General features: G+C 43.4%; 2 protein-coding genes across 15 annotated transcripts in view; one reads left to right on the top strand and one right to left on the bottom strand.

Moving 5' to 3' along the window:
• The window catches only part of fgf14 (fibroblast growth factor 14), a 510,234-nt gene extending 502,293 nt beyond the window's left edge, over window positions 1–7,941 (top strand). For all 14 annotated transcript variants that reach the window (XM_059970534.1, XM_059970540.1, XM_059970539.1 and 11 more), the window contains 2 exons: window positions 83–281; window positions 4,693–7,941. In XM_059970534.1, coding sequence (XP_059826517.1) covers window positions 83–281; window positions 4,693–4,829 — 336 coding nt within the window. In that variant the 3' untranslated portion in view covers window positions 4,830–7,941. The remainder of the gene's footprint in view (window positions 1–82; window positions 282–4,692) is intronic.
• A 4,777-nt stretch (window positions 7,942–12,718) lies between these two features.
• The window catches only part of itgbl1 (integrin, beta-like 1), a 200,058-nt gene continuing 192,500 nt past the window's right edge, over window positions 12,719–20,276 (bottom strand). Inside the window, exon 13 of the mRNA XM_059970527.1 lies at window positions 12,719–13,426. Coding sequence (XP_059826510.1) covers window positions 13,335–13,426 — 92 coding nt within the window. The 3' untranslated portion in view covers window positions 12,719–13,334. The remainder of the gene's footprint in view (window positions 13,427–20,276) is intronic.

Genomic DNA, 20,276 nt, shown 5'->3' with positions numbered 1-20,276 from the left:
GGGTGCCCTTGTTTGTAAGGATACACTGTAGGTTGGCTCGGATCATTTGGCTAAAGCTCTGTGATGTTTTACTGCCCCACAGGAACTTTTTACACCCGAATGCAAGTTCAAGGAGTCGGTCTACGAGAACTACTACGTGATCTACTCATCAATGCTGTACCGGCAACAGGAATCTGGCAGGGCGTGGTACCTGGGTTTCAACAAGGATGGACAAATCATGAAAGGGAACCGTGTGAAGAAAACTAAACCTGCTTCTCACTTTCTGCCCAAGCCACTGGAAGGTACTCTGCTCATGTTGCTACCCTGCACTGGCAGTAGCCCTGCAAGACATTCTGTACACTCAGTGGCCACTGTATTAGGTACACCTGCTCATTAATGCAAATATCTAATCGGCCAATCATGCGGCAGCAACTCGATGCATAAAAGCACATAGACATGGTCAAGAGGATCAGTTGTTGGTCAGACTAAATGTCAGAATGGGGAGGAAATGTGACTTTGATTACTGGTACCAGACAGCATGGTTTGATTTTCTCAGAAACTGCCGCTCTCTTGGGAGTTCACACAGACCAGTCTCTAGAACTTACAGAGAATGGTGTGAAAAGCAAAAACAAACATCCATTGAGCCAAAGTTCTGTGGGAGAAAATACCTTGTTGATGAGAGAGGATAGAGGAGAATGGCCAGACTATTTCAAGCTGGCTAGGAGGCAACAATAACTCAGATAAGCCCACAGTACAACTGTGGTGTGCAGAAGAGCATCTCTGCATGCACAGCACATCGGGCTTTGAAGTGGATGGACTCAAACAGCAGAAAACCACAAACGTTGAGAAATACACTCAGTGGTTTCCTGTACCTAAAAAGCTGGCCACTGAGTGTAGAAGATAGAACATTAAAGCACCATACGGGTGCCCTTTGGCCCACGATGTTGTGCCAACCTTTCAACCCTCTCCAAAATCAGTCTAACCCTCCCCTCACACACAACCTTCTACTTCTCTTTGTGCGTGTTCGTGGCCTTCTGCTCGTCATCCTCAATGTTTTTCCGAGTTGTACGTTCAGAGATGATCTTCTGCACACCACTCATGCTGGTTATTTGAGTTACTGTTGCCTTCCTGTTAGCTTGACCCAGGCTGGTCATTGCCTCTGACTCCTCTCATTCACACAACATTTTCACCTACAGAACTCCGAAAACTGCAATGTGTAGCGGTGTGCTACACGCAGCGCTAAAATTATGACACGGAGTCGGTAACTGCAGTTGAAGGAAAGAAACTTTATTCGAAATCCCCAGCCTCACTTTTAAGCCTCCCTCAACCTGCCCCCCCCCCACCCCATGGCACAGAGGCTCCAAAGCTCTGTGCTCGCAAATCCCCGCAGGCTATCTCCCTTAGCCGGAACGCTGGCTAATTGTGAGCCGGTTCGGATGTGCCAGGAAATGGGTCGCCACAAATTCTTATTTTGCTTTTCACACCATTCTCTACAAACTCTACATACCGTTGAGCATTAAAATCCCAAAATACCTGGATCACTGATTACCGTAGATATTTGTATTAATGAGCAGGTGTATAGGTATACCTAATAACTGTCCACTGACTGTCTACCTGACTAAACCCAACTTCAATACACAGAAGTTGATGGAAACTTTGACGAGAATACAGAAAAGGGTTAGTGTAAAATGGGTGGTTGATGGTCAACAGTGGTGATGGGCTGAAGGGCCTACTCTCTACCCTTTGAGGTAGAGCATTCCAAAGAATCACAAGACCATAAGACAGAGAAGCAGTATTAAGCCATTTGGCCCATCAAGTGAGCCCTGCTATTCCATCCTGGATGATTCATTATCCCTCTCAAATCCATTCTCCTGCCTTCTCCCAGTAACTTTTGATGCCCTGACTAATCAAGAACCTGCTGACCTCCACTTTAAACATGCCCAGTAACTTGGCTTCCACAGCCATCTGTGGCAATGAATTCCACCGATTCAACAGCCTCAAGCTAAAGAAATTCCTCCTCATCTGTTCTGTAAAGGGATGTCCTTCTGCTCTGAGGCTGGGCCCTCTGGTTCTAGACTCTCCACGTTCGCTATCTAGGCCTTTCAATACAGTGCATTCTGGTTAATTGGGACACATCAGGGTGAATACATTTTGGCCCAACTAGCTGAAGCTTCATGGAAATAGTTTAAAAAGTATATAAAAAAAGAGAAACTATCATTTAACTGGGTAACAAATTACATATTTAAGTGAAATACAGAACAAATTAGAATACCACTAATACTGCTGGTGATTGGTTGTCATATCCAACGATGACAGGAAGTGTGCAGGAGCACATGTTCAAGTCCCACAACTGCTTGAGGGAATTTAAATTCTGGTAATTTACTGGTAAATGACCCAGTAAAGGTAATCGTTAACTTACTGCCTTGTTGCAATATTCAGTGTGGTTCATTACTCCTATCCACACTTACCACCCCTATATGCAGATAGTCTCTTATCTCAGAGTTTGCTATGAAATACTGACTTCCCAATGACAGCCCAATAAAATGGGGCTTCCTGTCCTGAGTGGGAGTTTGATTCAGGCAGACAAAATGCTGGGGGAGCTCAGCAGGTCAGGCAGCATCTATGGAGAGGAATAGAGAGTCGACATTTTGGGCTGAGAACCTTCATCAGGACTAACGTGCTGAGTTCCTCAAACATTTTGTGTGTCAGTCTGCAGAGTCTCTTGTGGTGTAAATAAAGGGAGCAATATCCCCAAAGACAGGAGGGTCAATAACAAGAGCAGACAGACTGCAAAGGAAACAGAAGATGCCCAGGAATTATCTGTTCAACAGGTGTTTTGGCTCTGCAATGTGTTAGACTAGAATGGGGATGGAAGCGGATTTGACAGATGCAATTAAAACATAGCAAAAGGCAACAGTCAAAGTTTCAGGACACTTCAACTGGATTGGCCACTTATCCTTTCATCCTGTCTTGACCTGAAACATTTCCCTCCACAAATGCTGTCCAACCCATTGAGTTCCACCGGCTTCTTGTCTTTTGCTCCAGGTTCCAGCATTTTCCTTCCTGTGTGTCTGTACTTAAGGAAACCGCATAAGACACTTCTGGGATGTGTGGAAAGATGGGGAAGTGGGACAGGCTGATTTGAGACAGCCAGCACAGACTCAATGGGCTTGAAGTCCTCCTGTGTTATTCTGTGCTTTTATGACTCCCTGTTAAAATGTCACAGACTGCCACAATTTCATGTTCTTCTGTTCCCCTGACACCCATCCCCATTCTCTTGCTGCCATAATAGAGATAGGGTTCCCTTATCCTTATCTACCCACCCCATGAATCTCCATATCCAGCACATCATTCTCCATAACTTCCTTCATCTTCAATAGGATCCTACCACTAGGCACATTTTATCTCCTGTCCCCCACTCCCACTCCCTGCTTTCCATAAGTATCCCTCTCTACGTGACTCCCTTGTCCACTCATCCCTCCCCACTGATCTCCCCATTGGCACTTACCCCTGCAAGCATGACGGGTGCTACACTTGCCTCTATAGTTCTTCCTTTACTACCATTCAGGGCCCAAACAGTCTTTCCAGGTGAGGCAACACTTCACCTGCAAGTCTATTAGGGTCATCTATTGTATCCACTACTTCTGGTGCAGCCTCCTCTACATCGATGAGGCCTGCAGTAGATTGGGAGACTGCTTTGTCGAGCTCCAACACTCCATCTGCCAGAAAAAGCGGGATTTCCCTATGGCCACCCATTTCAATTCAACTTTCCATTCCTATTTAGAAGCATAGAAAACCTACAGCCCGATACAGGTCCTTCAGCCAACAAAGCTGTGCTGAACATGTCTTTACCTTAGAAATTACCTAGGCTTACCCATAGCCCTCTATTTTTCTAAGCTCCAAGTATCCATCCAGGAGTCTCTTAAAAGACCCTATCGTTTCCACCTCTACCACTGCCACCCGCAGCCCATTCCACACACTCACCACTCTCTCCTGATACCCCTGATATCTCCTCCGTACCTCCTTCCAAGCACCTTAAAATTTTGCTCTCTTGTGCTAGCCATTTCAGCCCTGGGAAAAAGCCTCTGACTATCCACACGATCAGTGCCTCTCATTATCTTGTATACCTCTATCAGGTCAACTCTCATCCTCCGTCACTCCAAGGAGAAAAGGTCGAGTTCACTCAACCTATTTCTCATAAGGCATGCTCCCCAATCCAGGCAACATCCTTGTAAATCTCCTCTGCACCTTCTCTATAGTATCCACACTTTTCCTGTAGTGAGGTGACCAGAACTGAGCACAGTACTTCCAGTGGAGTCTCCTCTGCACCTTTTCTATGGTTTCCATTTCATTGGCCATAAAGTGCCTTGGAATGTCGTGTGTTTATTGACCATTCAGAAATCTAAAGGTTGAGGGAGGTAAATTAGCAACAGTAAGACATTTAGACAGGTGCATGCATTCCCAACCTGGGTCCATGGTCCTCTGGGTTAATGATAGGGGTCCATGGCATAAAAAGGGTTGGGGGCAACTGGCTTAGAGGGAAATGGACCAACGTGGGCAAATGGGACTAGCTTGGATGGGCATCTTGGTCAGCACAGACGGGATGGACTGAAAGGCCTGGGTGACACTGGAATCTACCGGAGGGTGGGAGGGGGCTTGCCTGGGTGGTTTGTAGCTGCTGCCTCACCTCTGCCTTTTCTCTCTCTGCTCTAGTCGCCATGTACCGTGAGCCATCCCTGCACGACATCGGCGAGACGGTCCTGAAAAACACAACGACTCCGAGTAAAAGCACATGTACTTCTGCTGTAATGAATGGAGGCAAACAAGTCAAAAAAAACAAATCGACATAGCCCGCTGGGTCTAGGAGAGGACGCATCCGTTAACCACTGCTCTGTTGGGCAATTTATCCCTGGCAGACTGTTGCCTTCCAATGTCCGTGAGCAGGAAGAGCCAGCGACCTCTTGCTCATCGCAGTCTTTGACTATCTCATTGCAAGCGGATAAATCCCAATGCGTAGCTCCTCCCGCCACAAGAAACCTGGATAACTCAGACCATGGCTGTCCTTCCCAGATACTGGATGAATGCCTTGTACCTGTTTCCTGTTAACTGTGACACTCCATGAGAAATACCTATCTCACACCCACTCTTGGTGCATCGCCTGCTGACCACAACAATGGAGTCCGGACCTGGAGGAGGCTTGCTCGCTATGTGAGAGCTGTTGGCAGCTGGATCTTAGACCTTTGCTGTAAATCTCTGCTTGTTCAGGAACAAGCCCTCCACCTCCATCAACCCCCCTCCACCTCTCTCTCTCTTTGATTTTTTTTTCAAACCTAGCCACTCTGACTTTAACTCTTGCAGAGATCTGCTGTACGTGTGTTTTTTTTTCCCCACTGTAGGAGAGCAGGGGGTGGATGGAGAACTAAAAGTGTCCACACTGTGGAGTTGGAACTACTAGTTAGTCACCGGGACCACGGGGATCTTGGGGAGTATTACTCCCAAGTCAGGCAGGTGAATGAGAAGCTTGTGCACTGGCTGTCAAATTGTCCGTCAGTTGCAGAGGCCATTTGCGGGTAGCAGGGAGGAGTGTGTGAATGGCAGCAATCTCCCCCACCACCTGCTCCTTTGGATCCATCCCTCACTGTGGTGCTTGTCTTGGTGCCCCCCGGTCAGACCTGGGGCTCAAGCACCTGCCCAGTAGCCCCGCGTTAAATTTTGAGGGCACTCTCTCTGAGCCCGGGATGAGATTAGCCCCTGCGGCCAAACTTCCCCTTGAAGCTGGTGCTAAGAGGCGAGGAGGTCAAACTGCAAGCCCTGTCTGCATCAGCCAAGCCTGCCAGCATCGTTCTGGCCTGCCTGTCGTGGCAGTGTCGTCCCAGGAAGACAGAGAGAGAGGACTTTGGCTGTTTTGGGGAAAATGTGTGAGAGAGTTCCTTGTCTTTATTCCTTTAAACTCAGTGAGTGGTGTTGCCCATTGCACTTAGTGAGCCAGTGCACCCCAAGGCACCAGCCAGCCCTTCCCACCTAATAAGGAGAAGGCCCAAGCATTTACAAACTAGGAATCTCAGCGGAAACAAAGGCGGTCGCTATGGTTCATTCTATCCTCAATTAATCCATTTATCCAAATAACTCAGTTACTTTTACAATCACAAAACCTTCAGAAAGCTAGATTTTATTTAAAGATGTGTAATATTCCATATTCTTTTTCCAAATTCTCTCGTAGAGAAGTGAAAATTACCTACTCGAGAAAGACCCAGAACGGTTCTGTCTCCATTATTCTGGCTGGCTATGGTACTGCAATTATGTTAAAAGTGCAGGACATACCAAAATAAAGACTCATTTATTTTAACTCTGGCAGTAATTTTAACATGCATTGGATTTGTTTGTTAATTTTTTGTTCTACCCCAATTCTATTAAGTGCTAAGTGCTTTATTCTAATGAAAAGGTAGCAAAGTTCTTAATTACCTCAAAGGGTTAGCAAGCTGGGAAAAATGGCAAAAAATATATCATTAATCCAGGAAAGGCTATCCTTACAAAGCAACGTGAAATCTTTCGGAATACAACACACCTTGACAATATCATCTAAATAATATCATAAATATCCCATACAGCAAATCTAAAGCTTCAATAGTCGAATCAAAATTACTTTTAAACATGTTTACGACCAGCACTGCCTCAGAACAAATACTAGAGTCGTGAAATTCATGGCCCAGTAGATGTCACTTAGTATTAATGTAAGAAGATTCAACTTAGTGGAAGTCATAAAAGGTGTGTTATGGTTGGGAAAAGATAACAGGCCGAGTGTGAAAATGTGGAGTTCTGTTCAAAATGGGAAACTAATGGGTATGCTGCACTGTGAGTTTTCATTATATCGGAGAGGTAACGGTTCATTTAGGGTCCAGAAAACTGATGAATAGGACTTTATAAATGTGATCTCTGGAAGGCAAGAATTGTGCAAATTGAAGCCATTCAGTCGGCTCTTTTGACCACTTAATGTTGAGCCCAAAACTGCAACTATTGTCACTCCCTTGTCATGTTTACTGTAGTATAGATGGATCAAGTGTTTCTGCATTACAAGGACTTGTTTGTCAAGCCGCAGGTTTCGTAGTTCTTACAAGCTTGAAAACTATTTAGTAATTTAGTAAGTCTAATGTTTCTGATTTATTTTAAAAGAAACTCTAATTTCTGCCAATTGGAAATGCCGCAATGCTGCTGCTAGGCTGCTAATGTATGACACCTGATAACTTTTAGCAATTTCTATCTCATCATTTGTTCCAACGAAGGAAACTAGATTTGTGTTGATTTCCTCTTTTTTAAAAAAAACAATGTAGAGAAAAAATGTTTAAGCACATCGGCCACCATTGGGGTCTCTGTACTGAACAAATTTAATGCCATGGATAGTAAGTATCCATGTGCATGAGAGGGTGCGTTTGATAATGAACTGAAGGAAGTCAAGAATTCCTGGAGACAACAGACAGCACGCTGATTTCAACAGTGGACCCTACAGTATGACCCTTGCAAACCAGTTGACTGGTTAAACCTAGGCTGAATTTATTTTTGTAAATGACAACGAGCATATAATTGTTAACCCCTTCTGTGTTTCTTTTATTCTTTAGTTGTTTTATGAGTTGTTCGTGAGAGTGTTTATTCCAAATGAATGGTTGTCCTTGACAAGCTAATTCTTATCACGTTTTAAGAAACAATGGAGCAGGGGGATAATTTATTCTTTCTACCTTTGTTACTATTTTGTCTCTTGTCTCATATGTTGCATGGGATGAGGGTGACAATGATCAAACTGAACTGCATGTCGTAGGTTGTATGTGTCAAGAACTGTTGGTATGTATTACTAAATTTACATACATATATGCAAAAAAGAGTTTGTCTGCATTGTACAGTTTAAATGTTTATTATCATTTGTTGTACACAAAAATACAACATATTGAATAAAATATTTATATGAAGATACTGTTCAACTGTGGCTCATGAACCCTACGCCAGTGAAAGGGGACTTGATAGCCCCTGTGCGGGATTCTCTAAAGGTTAACTTGCAAGGTTGAGTCGGTAGTAACGAAGTCAAACACAAAGTTAGCATTCATTTTGAGATGTCTAAAGTATAAAAGCAAGGATGTTATCCTTAGGCTTTATAAGGCTTTGATCAGACACATTTGGAATATGGTGTCCAGTTTTGGGTCCCTTATTTAAGAAAGGATGTGCTGGCATTGGAGAGGGCCCACAGGAGTTTCACAAGAATGGTCCCAGGGATGAAAGGGTCAATAAAGAGCATTTAATGACTCTGTGCCTGGACACACGGGGGTTCAGAAGAAATGAGGGGGATTATCATTGAAACGTATCAAATATTGAAATGCCCAGACAAAGTCAGTGTGGAGAAGCTCCCCTTCTGGTGGGGGAATCTAGGACCAAAGGGCACAGCTTCGGAATAGAAGGACGTCCTTTAGAAGAGGAATTTCTTTAGCCAGGGTGTGGTGAATCTGTGGAATTCATTGTCATGGACAGCTGTGGAGGCCAAGTCACTGAGTGTATTTAAAGAGGAGATTGATATATTCTTGATTAGTAAGAGTGTCAAAGGTTATGGGCAGAAAGCATGAGAAGGAGGTTGAGGGGATAATGAATCAGCCATGATGGAATGGCAGAGCAGACCTGGGCGAATAACCTAATTCTGTTCCTTTGTCTGATTGTCTTATGTAAAAGCACAGTGAGTCTGGTTCTGTCAGTGTTGACATGGAAAACTTCTCCTCGATTGTCCATTTCCTCAGTCTTGGGAGTAGTGGTCAGGGAGTGACAGAGGCAGGTGGGACTGTCAGCAAATCCTTCACCCCCAGATCTGAGAAGTCAGTCTGTAGCTTTTGGCCAGAGGTTTGTGGTCTGCAGAGCTCTCCGTCAAGGAATGGGGAGCACCCGGGATGAATGGGGCACCAAAGGAACAATTGCACGCTCTCCAGTGATCCTAAGGCATCACCCTTGAATTGTGAGTTAGTCCTGGTTTGCTTCTATGTGCAGCAACCAAGCAGGTTTGTGGTTGAACAGGCAGAAGTAAAACTCAGCTGCACTGGGAGACTGGGTAATAAACTTTCTGTCATGTGTGATGTTTAACCAAAGCACTCAGTGCTTAATGCCAAATAGCCGACACTGAAAAAACCCAACAGTCCGAAACAGACACTGGGGTCTGAAGGATGTCACACCACCAGGCAAGTTCGGACGTACAGTACAGTGGAGGCTCTTCAGCCCATGATGTCGTGCCACCCTTTTATCCCACAAGTCCAATCAAACCCATTGCCCTTCATTTTTCATACACCCACGTCCGAGTCCATAGGACCCTAAGACATCAGAGCAGAATTAGGCCGTTCAGCCCATCGAGTCTGCTCTGCCATTCCACCGTGGCTGACCCCGGACCCCTCTCAACCCCATACACCTGCCTTCTCGCCATATCCTTCGATGCCCCGGCCGATCAGGAAACGATCAACTTCTGCTTTACCACAGTCTGTGGCAGAGCATTCCACAGATTCACTACTCCCAGGCTAAAAAAATTCTCCTTACCTCTGTCCTAAAATTTTGAGGCTGTGCCCTGTAGTTCTGGATGCCCCCGCCATAGGAAACGTCCTCTCCACATCCATCTTATCTAGTCCTTTCAACTTTCAGCAGGTTTTATAGAGTCTCTTAAATGTCCCTAATGTATCTGGCAGTGTGCTCCATGCACTTACCATCCTGTGTAAAAAAAAACTAGCTCCGACATCCCCCCTCCATACTTTTACCAATTGCCTTATAATTATACCCCCTTGTAATATTCATTGCCACTCTGGCAAAAGGTGCTGGCTGTTCACTCTGTCTTATCACCTTGTGCACCTCTATCTGGTCACCTATCATCCTTCTTCACTCCAAAGAGAAAGCACTAGTTTGGTCAACCTTCCCTCATAGGACACGTCTGTAATCCAGGCAGCATCCTAGTAAATCTCCTCAAAGGTTCTAAGGTTCATTTTGTTATCGAAGTGTGGATGCAGAACACAACTCTGAAATTTGTCTTCTCCAGATAGTCATAAAGTATGGAAAACCATAGAAGTAGTTGAAAGAAAGACATCAATTCCCTCCCCCCGCCACATGAAAAGAATCATAAACAAACCCCCCCAACCCCTCCCTCACACAAAAACTACCAGATCACCCTGCACTTTGTCTAAAGCTTCCACATCCTTTCTATAATGAGATAACCAGAACTAAATACAATACTCCAAGTGTAGTCTATCCAGAGTTTTATAGAGCAAAATTTTATAATTGTAATGTTTTTGGACTAGTTATCTAGAGCCACGTGCTTGAGCCCCACTGTGGCAAATGAAGGATTAAAATTCACTTAATCTTTAAAACTTGCATCAGCAACGCTGCTCCACGTGGGCCCTCACCCAGTCTGGCTGGTATGTGACTCCCGAGCCACACTACCTTAATTGTCCTCTATCATAAGCTGACACAGTGGTGCAGTGGATAGAGCTGCTTCCTCTTCAGAGGCCAAAGTTTTATCCTGACCTTCAGTGCTGTCTGTGTGGAGTTTGCAGGCTCCTCCTGTGACTACGTGAGTTTCTCCTGGGTCCTGTGGTTTCCTCCCACCTCTCAAAGACATGAGGATTGGTAGGTTAATTGGCCACCGTAAATTGCTGCCCAGTGTGTGGGCAATAGGAGGATCTGGGTGGAATTAAAGGTTTAGATGAGGGAAGATATATTATGAAGAAATAAGGGTGGAAATAAGACTGATGATGTTGCACTCAGAGCCTTCGTAGACTCAATAGGCCAAACTTTATCATAAAGATATTCTAAATCTGGGGGCAATTAGTGATGAGCGATAAATTCTGGTCCTGGTAATTACAGCAATGTTTTACAAATGCAGAGTTGCCACCTGCCAGGCAGCCTTAATCTCTTGTATCATCTCCCCTTCTCTCTGACTTGTAAAGCTAAATACACAGACTGAATGTCCAATCTAAAGAAACACATACACTATGCTGGAGGAACTCAGCAGGTTAGGGAGGGGAAGAAGCCGGAATAAGAAGGTGAAGGGAGGCAAAAGAATACAAGCTAATGATTGATAGGCGAGTGTACCTCCCTCCTCCACCAGCACCCACCTTCCCCCCCACCTGGCTTCACCTATCACCTGCCGTCTTGCAAACTTCCTCTCTCCCCACCTTTTTATTTTGGCTTCTTTCCCCTTCCTTCCAGTCCAGGAGAAGGATCTCGGCCCGAAACGTTGACTGTTTATTCCTCTCCATAAGATGCTGCCAGACCTGCTGAGCTCCACTAGCTCGTGATGTGCGTCGCTCTAGATTTCTAGCACCTGCAGAACCTCTTGCATCAAATCTGAAGAGTTTGGTCCCAGTCCTGAACCTGCCTTCTTATTTCCTGCTGTTCTGCTCTTCCAGCAGCAACATCTCCATCCGAAACACTTCATTCCTGGTGAAGCCTTCCTACTTTTGAATGTTCTTTCAGTCAAGATTCCATGCCCATCCCAATAATCTGGATGAATTCTCCTCACAGGAAGACGTGGTTCGTGCCTCAGTACATCAATTTTGAAGTGACTAAATCCATGATAAGTATGAACGGTTTCCATTGCTGCAGATCTCGAGGGAATTTCCAACTTTAGAGGGAAACTCCTCACACTTTTCTAGATAATGGATCAGATACACACTTTCCACAAACAGTCTGCTGGAGGAACTCAGCAGGTTGAGCAGTATCTGCACGAGGAAAGGAATTCTCAGTTTATTTTCCAGCCAGGGTGGGACCTGGGTTGCTGCATAAGCAGCAAAGAGTTATGGGGCTGCTGGGGGATGAGCAGGAGTGTGTGCTCACAGACAGGGGCTCTCCACTAGATTCCACCGCTAATTTTATTATTGAGCAGTAATGATTCAGAGGATGGAGCTTCCGGCTTAAGCCGGGAAATTCAAGCTGGCACTGAGGTGTACCCTTTCAGAGGTAAAGTCCAACCAAAGCACCCTCGACGACCGATGAAAGCCAAAAGAACAATGGATGCTGGAAAACTGAAGCAAAACCAGAAAACACTGGGAACAATCAGCAGGTGAGGCGGCATCTGTGGAAGGAGAAACAGAGACATCTAATGAAGGTCCAAGACTGGAGGCGCTAACTCAGTTTCCCTCTCCACAGATGCTGCCTGAACTGCTAAGCATTTTGTTTCTATTCCACTTTCACAGATGGGCTGCAATAAATACCGATCAAATCAATTACTCAATGCCTCCTCTCTCAGAAGACAAGGTAAGAGATCTCGTGTCGCTCACTCTCCCACTCCTGCCCTTCTATCACATTGTCGGAGCAATATTCCAGTGGGTTCCTGATGCATATAAATTAGTTGCCAAGTGCCCATACAACGAGTACACATCAAAATCCCTGCAAAGTGCTTGGTTGTTCCACAGATCATGAAAACTGTCAGCATCCATCAGTAACCTCAGAAAGGCAGGTTCTAAAAATAGAAGATACCAATAAAGCACATAATTATTCTTAATAAATGGAATTTATTAAAAGGGATTGTCCTTGTACGATAAATTATTTTGAAACGGTCCATAGGACAGGTTTCTGCAGTGTATTGCGTCATTTATGATGTAACTGGCAACATAATTTTATCATATCGTTTTTATAGTTATTTTTAGAGAATTTTAATGAACAAAATTTCCTTTCTTGCTTCTTGTTGTGCAGGTGAATCAATTTCTTGGAATTGTTTACAAATCAGAGAGGCTCAGTAAATGTCATTCATTTTATTCAAAGTCCAAGTAACTCTTTATAAAGGCACGCTAAAACATAGACAGTATAAGCAAGCTCTAAATGCTGTTCAAATCATTTAATCAATGACTATTAGTCCCTGTACAAATCCAGGGTTATTGAAACATTCATCAATAGATGCGTCAAAACTCTCAGCCATTTGCAGATTTACTGTCAACAGTATTAGCCCTCATAATTAGCCCTTCGCACATTTAGTAATTACCCAAAAAACATTTTTGTACCTCAATTCCTAAGAGTTTGCTTTGCATACAAGGAAACTGTTTGCCACTGTATCTGTAAATTGCAAGTTACTGAAGCTAGTCATTATAACGCATCATGCCCGACAGTAATATGCTTGTCAGATTCCCCAGGCCAATAATTATTATTTATTAAAGGTCATCCTGCCATTTATGCTGGAGCATTGGTGATGAAGTGAGTACCTTCCTCCGGAACATGGAAAGCAACTGTTCTAAAATGGAAACATTAGCAAGTAACGATGCTTAGTGGGAAGATAGTGCATCTCAAAATATCCTTGAGCATAAAAAGTGGCTTAGTTTCTACCACAGATGATTAAGGATATGAAGGCTGTTGACTCTTCAGTAGCTCCCTGAACCGATCCAGATTTCACAAGCATTCCCGGTCCATTCGTCCCAGCAGTCGCAGATCCCACAGCTGCAGACTCCATTCCCTGCAACAAGATAGAGGTAGGAAAGGTTTAGGGGAATATCTGCAACTTGGTTGGCACAAATGAGTTGGGCCGAAGGGCCTGCCTTCCAAGCTGTTTGGCTCTCTGACTCTATAACTCTTAGATAGCAGCAGTTTTCCAATTACATCTCAGAACAGTGATATGACAATTACAATAATTTTTATCTTATAGTAACCTTATGACTTGCGGTGTACTGCTGCTGTAAAACAACAAATTTGATAACTAATGTCAGTGATAATAAACCTAATTCTGAGTCTTATTCTGAATAATGGGAATTCAGAATAAAACAAACAAGATGTTGTGTCTCCACCACCACTGATGCCCTCTGGTCTGTTGAGCATGGGCAGAATATTGACTCTGTGTACCAGCACATGAATTCATTGCAGCTTCAGAGATCTCCACCTGATACTACATTTAGGAGATTCTTAATGGGTCTGCACATTATTGAAATCAGTATAGGTACTGGTATTGCTTTATTATTGTCACATGTACCAAGATGCAGCATAGAGTTGGTCTTGCAGGCCATTCATTCAGATCAAATGGTTACACAGTGCATTGAGCTACGATAAGATAAATCAATAACAATGCAGAATAAAATATACAAGTGCAGTGCAGAGAGTAAATGATAAAGTGCAAGATCATGACAAGGTAGATTGTGAGGCCAAGAATACATCATATCATACAAGAGGTCCGTTTAAGAGTCTTGTAAGAGTAGGACAGAAGCTGTCCCTGAGCTTGGACATATGTGCTCTCTGGCTTTTGTATCAGCTGCTCAACTGGAGAAGGGAGAAGAGGGAACGTTCAGGGTGGGTGGGGCTTTTGATTGATTTGCTGCTCCACTGAGGCAGTGGGAAGTTGAGACCGAGTTCATAGGGAGGCTGGTTCCTGTGACGTCCTGAGCTGTGTTCACAACTTTCTGCGGTTCCTTGTGGTGATGTGGAAAGCAGTTGCAGTATCAAGATGTTTTGTATCCAGATGGAATGCAGTAACAGAATGGTGACCTGAATGAACCGGTAAACCCAGGGATCTGACTAGTATTTGTGACGGATACTCACTGTCCAGGGTGAGGGGTGGGGTGTGGCCTTTTGCCAAACTCCACTTTCTAACACAGCAGCTGAATCTTCCAGGGGTCAAAGGGTTGTTTTTGAATAAGTCAAACTTCCAACCAATATTCTTTGCTCAGCTTTTTGTCAAAAACAAGTGAACAATAGGGTCCTCTTTAATCAAGAAAAAATAACGGGGTCTGCTCTGGCTTAAACAATGCGTTCACCTGGCCTGACAAATGTTACTAAAAGTAGCACATGCTCGTGAAGTCGCCAAGTAACAAAAAACAGTACAAATGTAAGAGAGCAGTCTGAATCATTACGAATGATCAACAAGTGACAAGAAGAATGACAGAAAGACAGGATGACTAGAATCCATTCCTCTGCCTTCGATTTCTGCAATAGATGATTCATTCATCTGCAACTTGTTCATATGTCTTTTCTGCTTATATGAATTATACCAGTGTTTTGGAAATCCTTTGTGTTTTTGAAATCCCTTGTAATTTGGAAATCTTTTATAACATAGAAACCTCTGTGAGTTTTAAATATATTTTAAGAATTTTATATAAATCTAAATGTGTATCACTAAAAGTAAATGAACACTACTTAATTTAAACTACTTAATTAGCTGGAGGTATCTCCTCCTTGAGAGAAAGGGGGACCCACTGGTCAAATAGCGGGCATTGGTAGTTAAACTGACCATGGAGAATAAATAGGGAACTGATCTAGCGTTTGAAGAGTAAATGGCTACAGTATAACCTCCTTTAGTGAGGTTACCCTAGTCATTTATATCGGATAAGGCTTAAGATCTTCATTGAAGTTCAGAACTTTGCAGACAGCAATCCCAATATCATCACATATCCAGACACATGAGATCAAATCCCTCCACAGCATTTGTGGAGCTTACACTCAGTGGTAAAAGTCCAGGAGCAGTGATAGTGACTGTGAATCTCCCATATTTTCATACAAACTTTTCTCCCCCTTTGTCAGAATCAGAATCAGGTTTAATATCACTGACATATGTTGTGAAATTTGTTGTTACATGCCTGAAGCACAGTGCAAGAAAAAAAATTACCTTAATGTACAATAAAAATAAATAAGTAAATAGTGTGATAGAGGAACAGTGAGGTAGAGTTCATGGGTTCAGGGACCATTTAGAAATATGATGGTGGAGGGAAAGAAGCTGTTCCTAAAATGTTGAGTGTGGGTTTTCAGGCTCCTGGGCCTCCTCCCCGATGATGACAAACTGCAACCACCTTTACCTGATCTAACCCAAATGTGACATCAAACGCATTGCTGGAGGACTCCAAACTGCCTCCTGAAACCATTTGGAAGTGGAATTGAGGCAATGGCACCCATGGCAATGGGAGAATGAACAAAATTAAGGAACCTGATCAGATCTTATATAGATGTACCGTGGAGAGCATTCTGAAAGGCTGCCTCACTGTCTGGTGCAGAGGCTACTACACAGGACCAAAGCAGCTGACATATAACCATATAACATATAACAATTACAGCACGGAAACAGGCCATCTTGGCCTTTCTAATCCGTGCCGAACGCTTACTCTCACCTAGTCCCACCGACCTGCACTCAGCCCATAACCTTCCATTCCTTTCCTGTCCATATACCTAACCAATTTTTTTTCAAATGACAATATTGAACCTGCCTCTACCACTTCTACCAGAAGCTCGTTCCACACAGCTACCACTCTCTGAGTAAAGAAGTTCCTCCTCATGTTACCTCTAAACTTTTGCCCCTTAACTCTCAACTCATGTCCTCTTGTTTGAATCTCCCCTACTCGCAATGGAAAGAGCCTATCCACGTCAACTCTATCTATCCCCCTCATAACTTTAAATACCTCTATCAAGTCCTCCCTCAACCTTCTACGCTCCAAAGAATAAAGACCTAACTTGCTCTACCTTTCTCTGTAACTTAGGTGCTGAAACCCAGGTAACATTCTAGTAAATCTTCTCTGTACTCTCTCTATTTTGTTGACATCTTTCCCATAATTCGGTGACCAGAACTGTACACAATACTCCAAATTCAGCCTCACCAATGCCTTGTACAATTTAAACATTACATCATAACTCCTATACTTGATGGTCTGATTTATAAAGGCCAGCATACCAAAAGCTTTCTTCACCACCCTATCCACATGAGATTCCACCTTCAGGGAACTATGCACCATTATTCCGAGATCACTCTGTTCTACTGCATTCTTCAATGCCCTACCATTTACCATGTATGTCCTATTTGGATTATTCCTACTAAAGTGTAGCTACAGAAAGTCATAAAATTAGTCATCTCCATCTTGGGTACTAACCTCTATAGTACTCAAACATCTTCAAGGAGCAGAAAAGCAACATCCATTATTGAGGACCCCCATCACCCAGGACAAGGTACAATCAGGTAGGAGGTACAGAAGCCTGAAGGCACACACGCAGCAATTCAGGAACATTATTTCTGTTTTTGTACTATTTTTAATCTATTCTATATACGTGTATATATATATATTTTTGTGTGTTTGTGCCATACTCTGCCAGAGCCTCGGCGACCACTTTTTTCAAAGTGGTTGTCCTGGAGGAAAGATTCTGTGAGTGGTCCCCCACGTCCTTCTGACAGCGCAGTTTTTTTTTACGAGGGCGGATTCAGAGCTTGACACTCAATCCGGCACGGATGGAATGCGTGTCCGGGAGCGGCCCGACTGGATTCAAACTCGGGAACCTTCACTCCAGAGTCCGGTGCTGATGTCACTGTGCCACCAGTCGATTATACATTTATATACTTACTGTACACATATATATACTTACTGTAATTGATTGATTGATTTTTCTTCGTTCTATATTATCATGTATTGCGTTGAACTGCTGCTGCTAAAAATTCCACAACACTTGCCGGTGATAACAAACCTGATTCTGATTCTTTAGGAATCTGTTGAGCACTTTAAACCTGAACATGTGAAGTAGAAGCAGGAACCGGCCATTTGACCCTTTATGTCTGCTTCACCTTTCACTAAGATCATGGCTGATCTCATCGTCATTGGTAACTGGTTTTTTACCCAATCACATGTACCAAGATTCAGTGAAAAACTTTAGTCTGATCATCTCAAAATAAAGGGATATCGAGGTAGTACAAGAAAAAAGCAGTAACTGAATACAAGATACGATGTTCCAGTTACAGAGAAGGTGCAGTGCACATAGATAATAAGATGCAAGAGCCATGACGAGGTAAATTGGAAGATTAAGAATTTATCCTTAATGTACCAAAGGTCTGGCTAGGAGTCTTACAACAGCAGGAAAAAAGCTGTTGAACCTTGGGACATTTTTTCAATCTTTAGTTTCTTCTGCCCAATGAAAAAGAGGTAATGTCTGTGGTGGGAGGGGTCCATAATTATGTAGGCTGCTTTCCCAAGGCAGAAGGAAGAATAGCCAGTGTCTAAGGAGAGGAGGCTGGTTTACATGATGTGCTGAACTGTGCCCACAACTCTGAAGAAATTCTGTGGCCTGGGGCAGATAATGCATCAGATAGGATAAATCTATTATTTTTTCTCTATGATAAATCTATAAATGTTTGTGAGTGTCACTGGGGACATGCCAAATATCTTTAGCCTATTGAGGAATTTCTTGTGTGATTTCTTAGCCATTGCACTTACATGCCGAGACCAGGGCAGGCTATTGATGATGTTCACATCCAGGAACTTGAAGTTCTCAACCATCTGCACCTCAGCACTATTGATATAGACACTGCCTTCCTGAAGTCAATGACCAGCTGTTTTGTGTTTCTGACACTGACGCAAAGGTTGTTGTCTTGACACCATGTCACTGGGCTCTCCATCTCATTCCTATGTCACTGCCCACTCCTGTTAACATTTCACCACCTCCTTGCAACCCCACCCCCCCAACCCAGTTTATCAACAATCTACCAACCTCAGCCTTTAAAATATTTCAAAACATTTCCACCACTCTTTGAGGGAGTGAGTTGTAAAATTTCACAACTCTCCAAAAGGGAATGGCCAACCCTGTAATGGCCAACCCTTATTTCTTTAAACACTGATTGCAAAAGGAAACCTTGTCTCCACATCCTCCCATTCAATGTTTCAACCCTTCTCACTCCCCTAAACTCCACCAGAATCAACCCTCTCTGCCTTCTCCAACATTTCATTATTAGACAATCAACTTATTCCATGTATTAATCTTGTAAATCTCCCCTTAGCTGTGTCCAATGCATTAACGTCCCTCCTTAATTAAGGAGAGCAACACTATACACAGTACACCAGTAGTCTCACCAATGCCCTCTATAATTGAAGCATCACCCAACTACTTTTGTATTCAATTCCCCTTGCTATGAACAATATAATTCTCCTCGTTTCCTAATTACTTGCTGTCCCTCTACACTAACCCTCTTCAGCACAGAGCTCTGCAATTGCTCACTGCTTTGATAAAATGCTTTTTGCTCTGCCTGAATAATCAATATATTCCTGACAAGCAAAGAGATGGAAGGTTACCAGAGGTAGACGGAATATAGGGTTGAGGCGATAATCCTCTTAGCTATGACTTTGCACTATCCTCCATTGGGAAAATCTTTGCCCACTCACAAATTCCCTCTAGCCCTTTTAACCTCTTTATGTCCTCTTTTCCACTAATCTCTGTGTCATTCAGCAGATTTAGCAGGCGTAACTCTAGTGACTTCATCCGTGTCACTTATATAAACTATGTAAAGCTGAGGCTCGTGCTTCATGCCTTACACCTTGCCAATCAGAAAAAGACCCATTGGGTTCCTCCAGTAATTTTCAGTATTCCATTCCAGTTTCTTGTATATACACTCATTCTCTGTTTCCTGCTGGACACACTACCTTCCATCCACATTACCATGTTACCTCCTACCTCAGGAGTGTAATGGTTAGCACAATGCTTTATAGTACCCCAACCCAGGTTCAAATCCCGTCGCTGCCTGTAAGGAGTTTGTATGCTTTCCTCGTGACTGCTCTGGTTCACTCCCGCAGTCCAAAAATGTACCAGTTAGTAAGTTAAATGGTCATTATAAATTGTCCCATGATTAGACTAGGGGCTAGGGTTGCTAGGCGGCTCTGCTCGAAAGGCCAGAAGGGTCTACGCTACACTGTATCTCAATTAAAAAAGTTAAATCCCTCCTCCACAATGGCAGGGCCTCATGGTAACACAGTGATTAGATAATGCTTTAGAGCACCATTCCCGCTGCTGTCCTTCAAGGAGTTTGTATGTCCTCCCCATGACTGTGTGGGTTTCCTCCAGGTGCTCTAGTTTCCTCCCAAAGTCCAAAAACGTACACGCTAGGGTTAGTAAGTTGTGGGCATGTGATGTTGGTGCCGGAAGCGTGGTGACATTCGTGGGCCATCCCATCAGATCCTCGGACTGTGTTGGTCAAGGCATTTCACTTTATGTTTCAGTGTTTTTATGTACATGTGCTAAAGATGTTATCACATCAGCTACCATGTGATAGCTGAACTAAAAGACCTTTGTGCACATTTATATCCACTGCCTCCTGGAAATCACCTTATCAGTTGAAGCTTTCTAATCCAACTTGCACCTTTTTTAATTTAATTTTTTTTTTTGTTCAGCACAACAAACCTTTCATTTTCCAGTTACATTTACATCTACATTTCTTCCCCTCACAGATATCAGCTATCAGAACACTTCCATCAAAATATAGACATCACCACAACATCCTATACAAAAGCCCTTATTAATATAGCAGACATACTGCAGAAAAGGTTGCCATGTTTTATGAAAACTATTTGTTTTTGAGTGTA

The sequence above is a fragment of the Hypanus sabinus genome, chromosome 5, assembly GCF_030144855.1.
Source record: "Hypanus sabinus isolate sHypSab1 chromosome 5, sHypSab1.hap1, whole genome shotgun sequence".
In the NCBI taxonomy this organism is placed as follows: Eukaryota; Metazoa; Chordata; class Chondrichthyes; order Myliobatiformes; family Dasyatidae; genus Hypanus; species Hypanus sabinus.
Note: the sequence above shows the minus strand (reverse complement) of the source record. Positions and strands in the feature narration are given on the sequence as shown.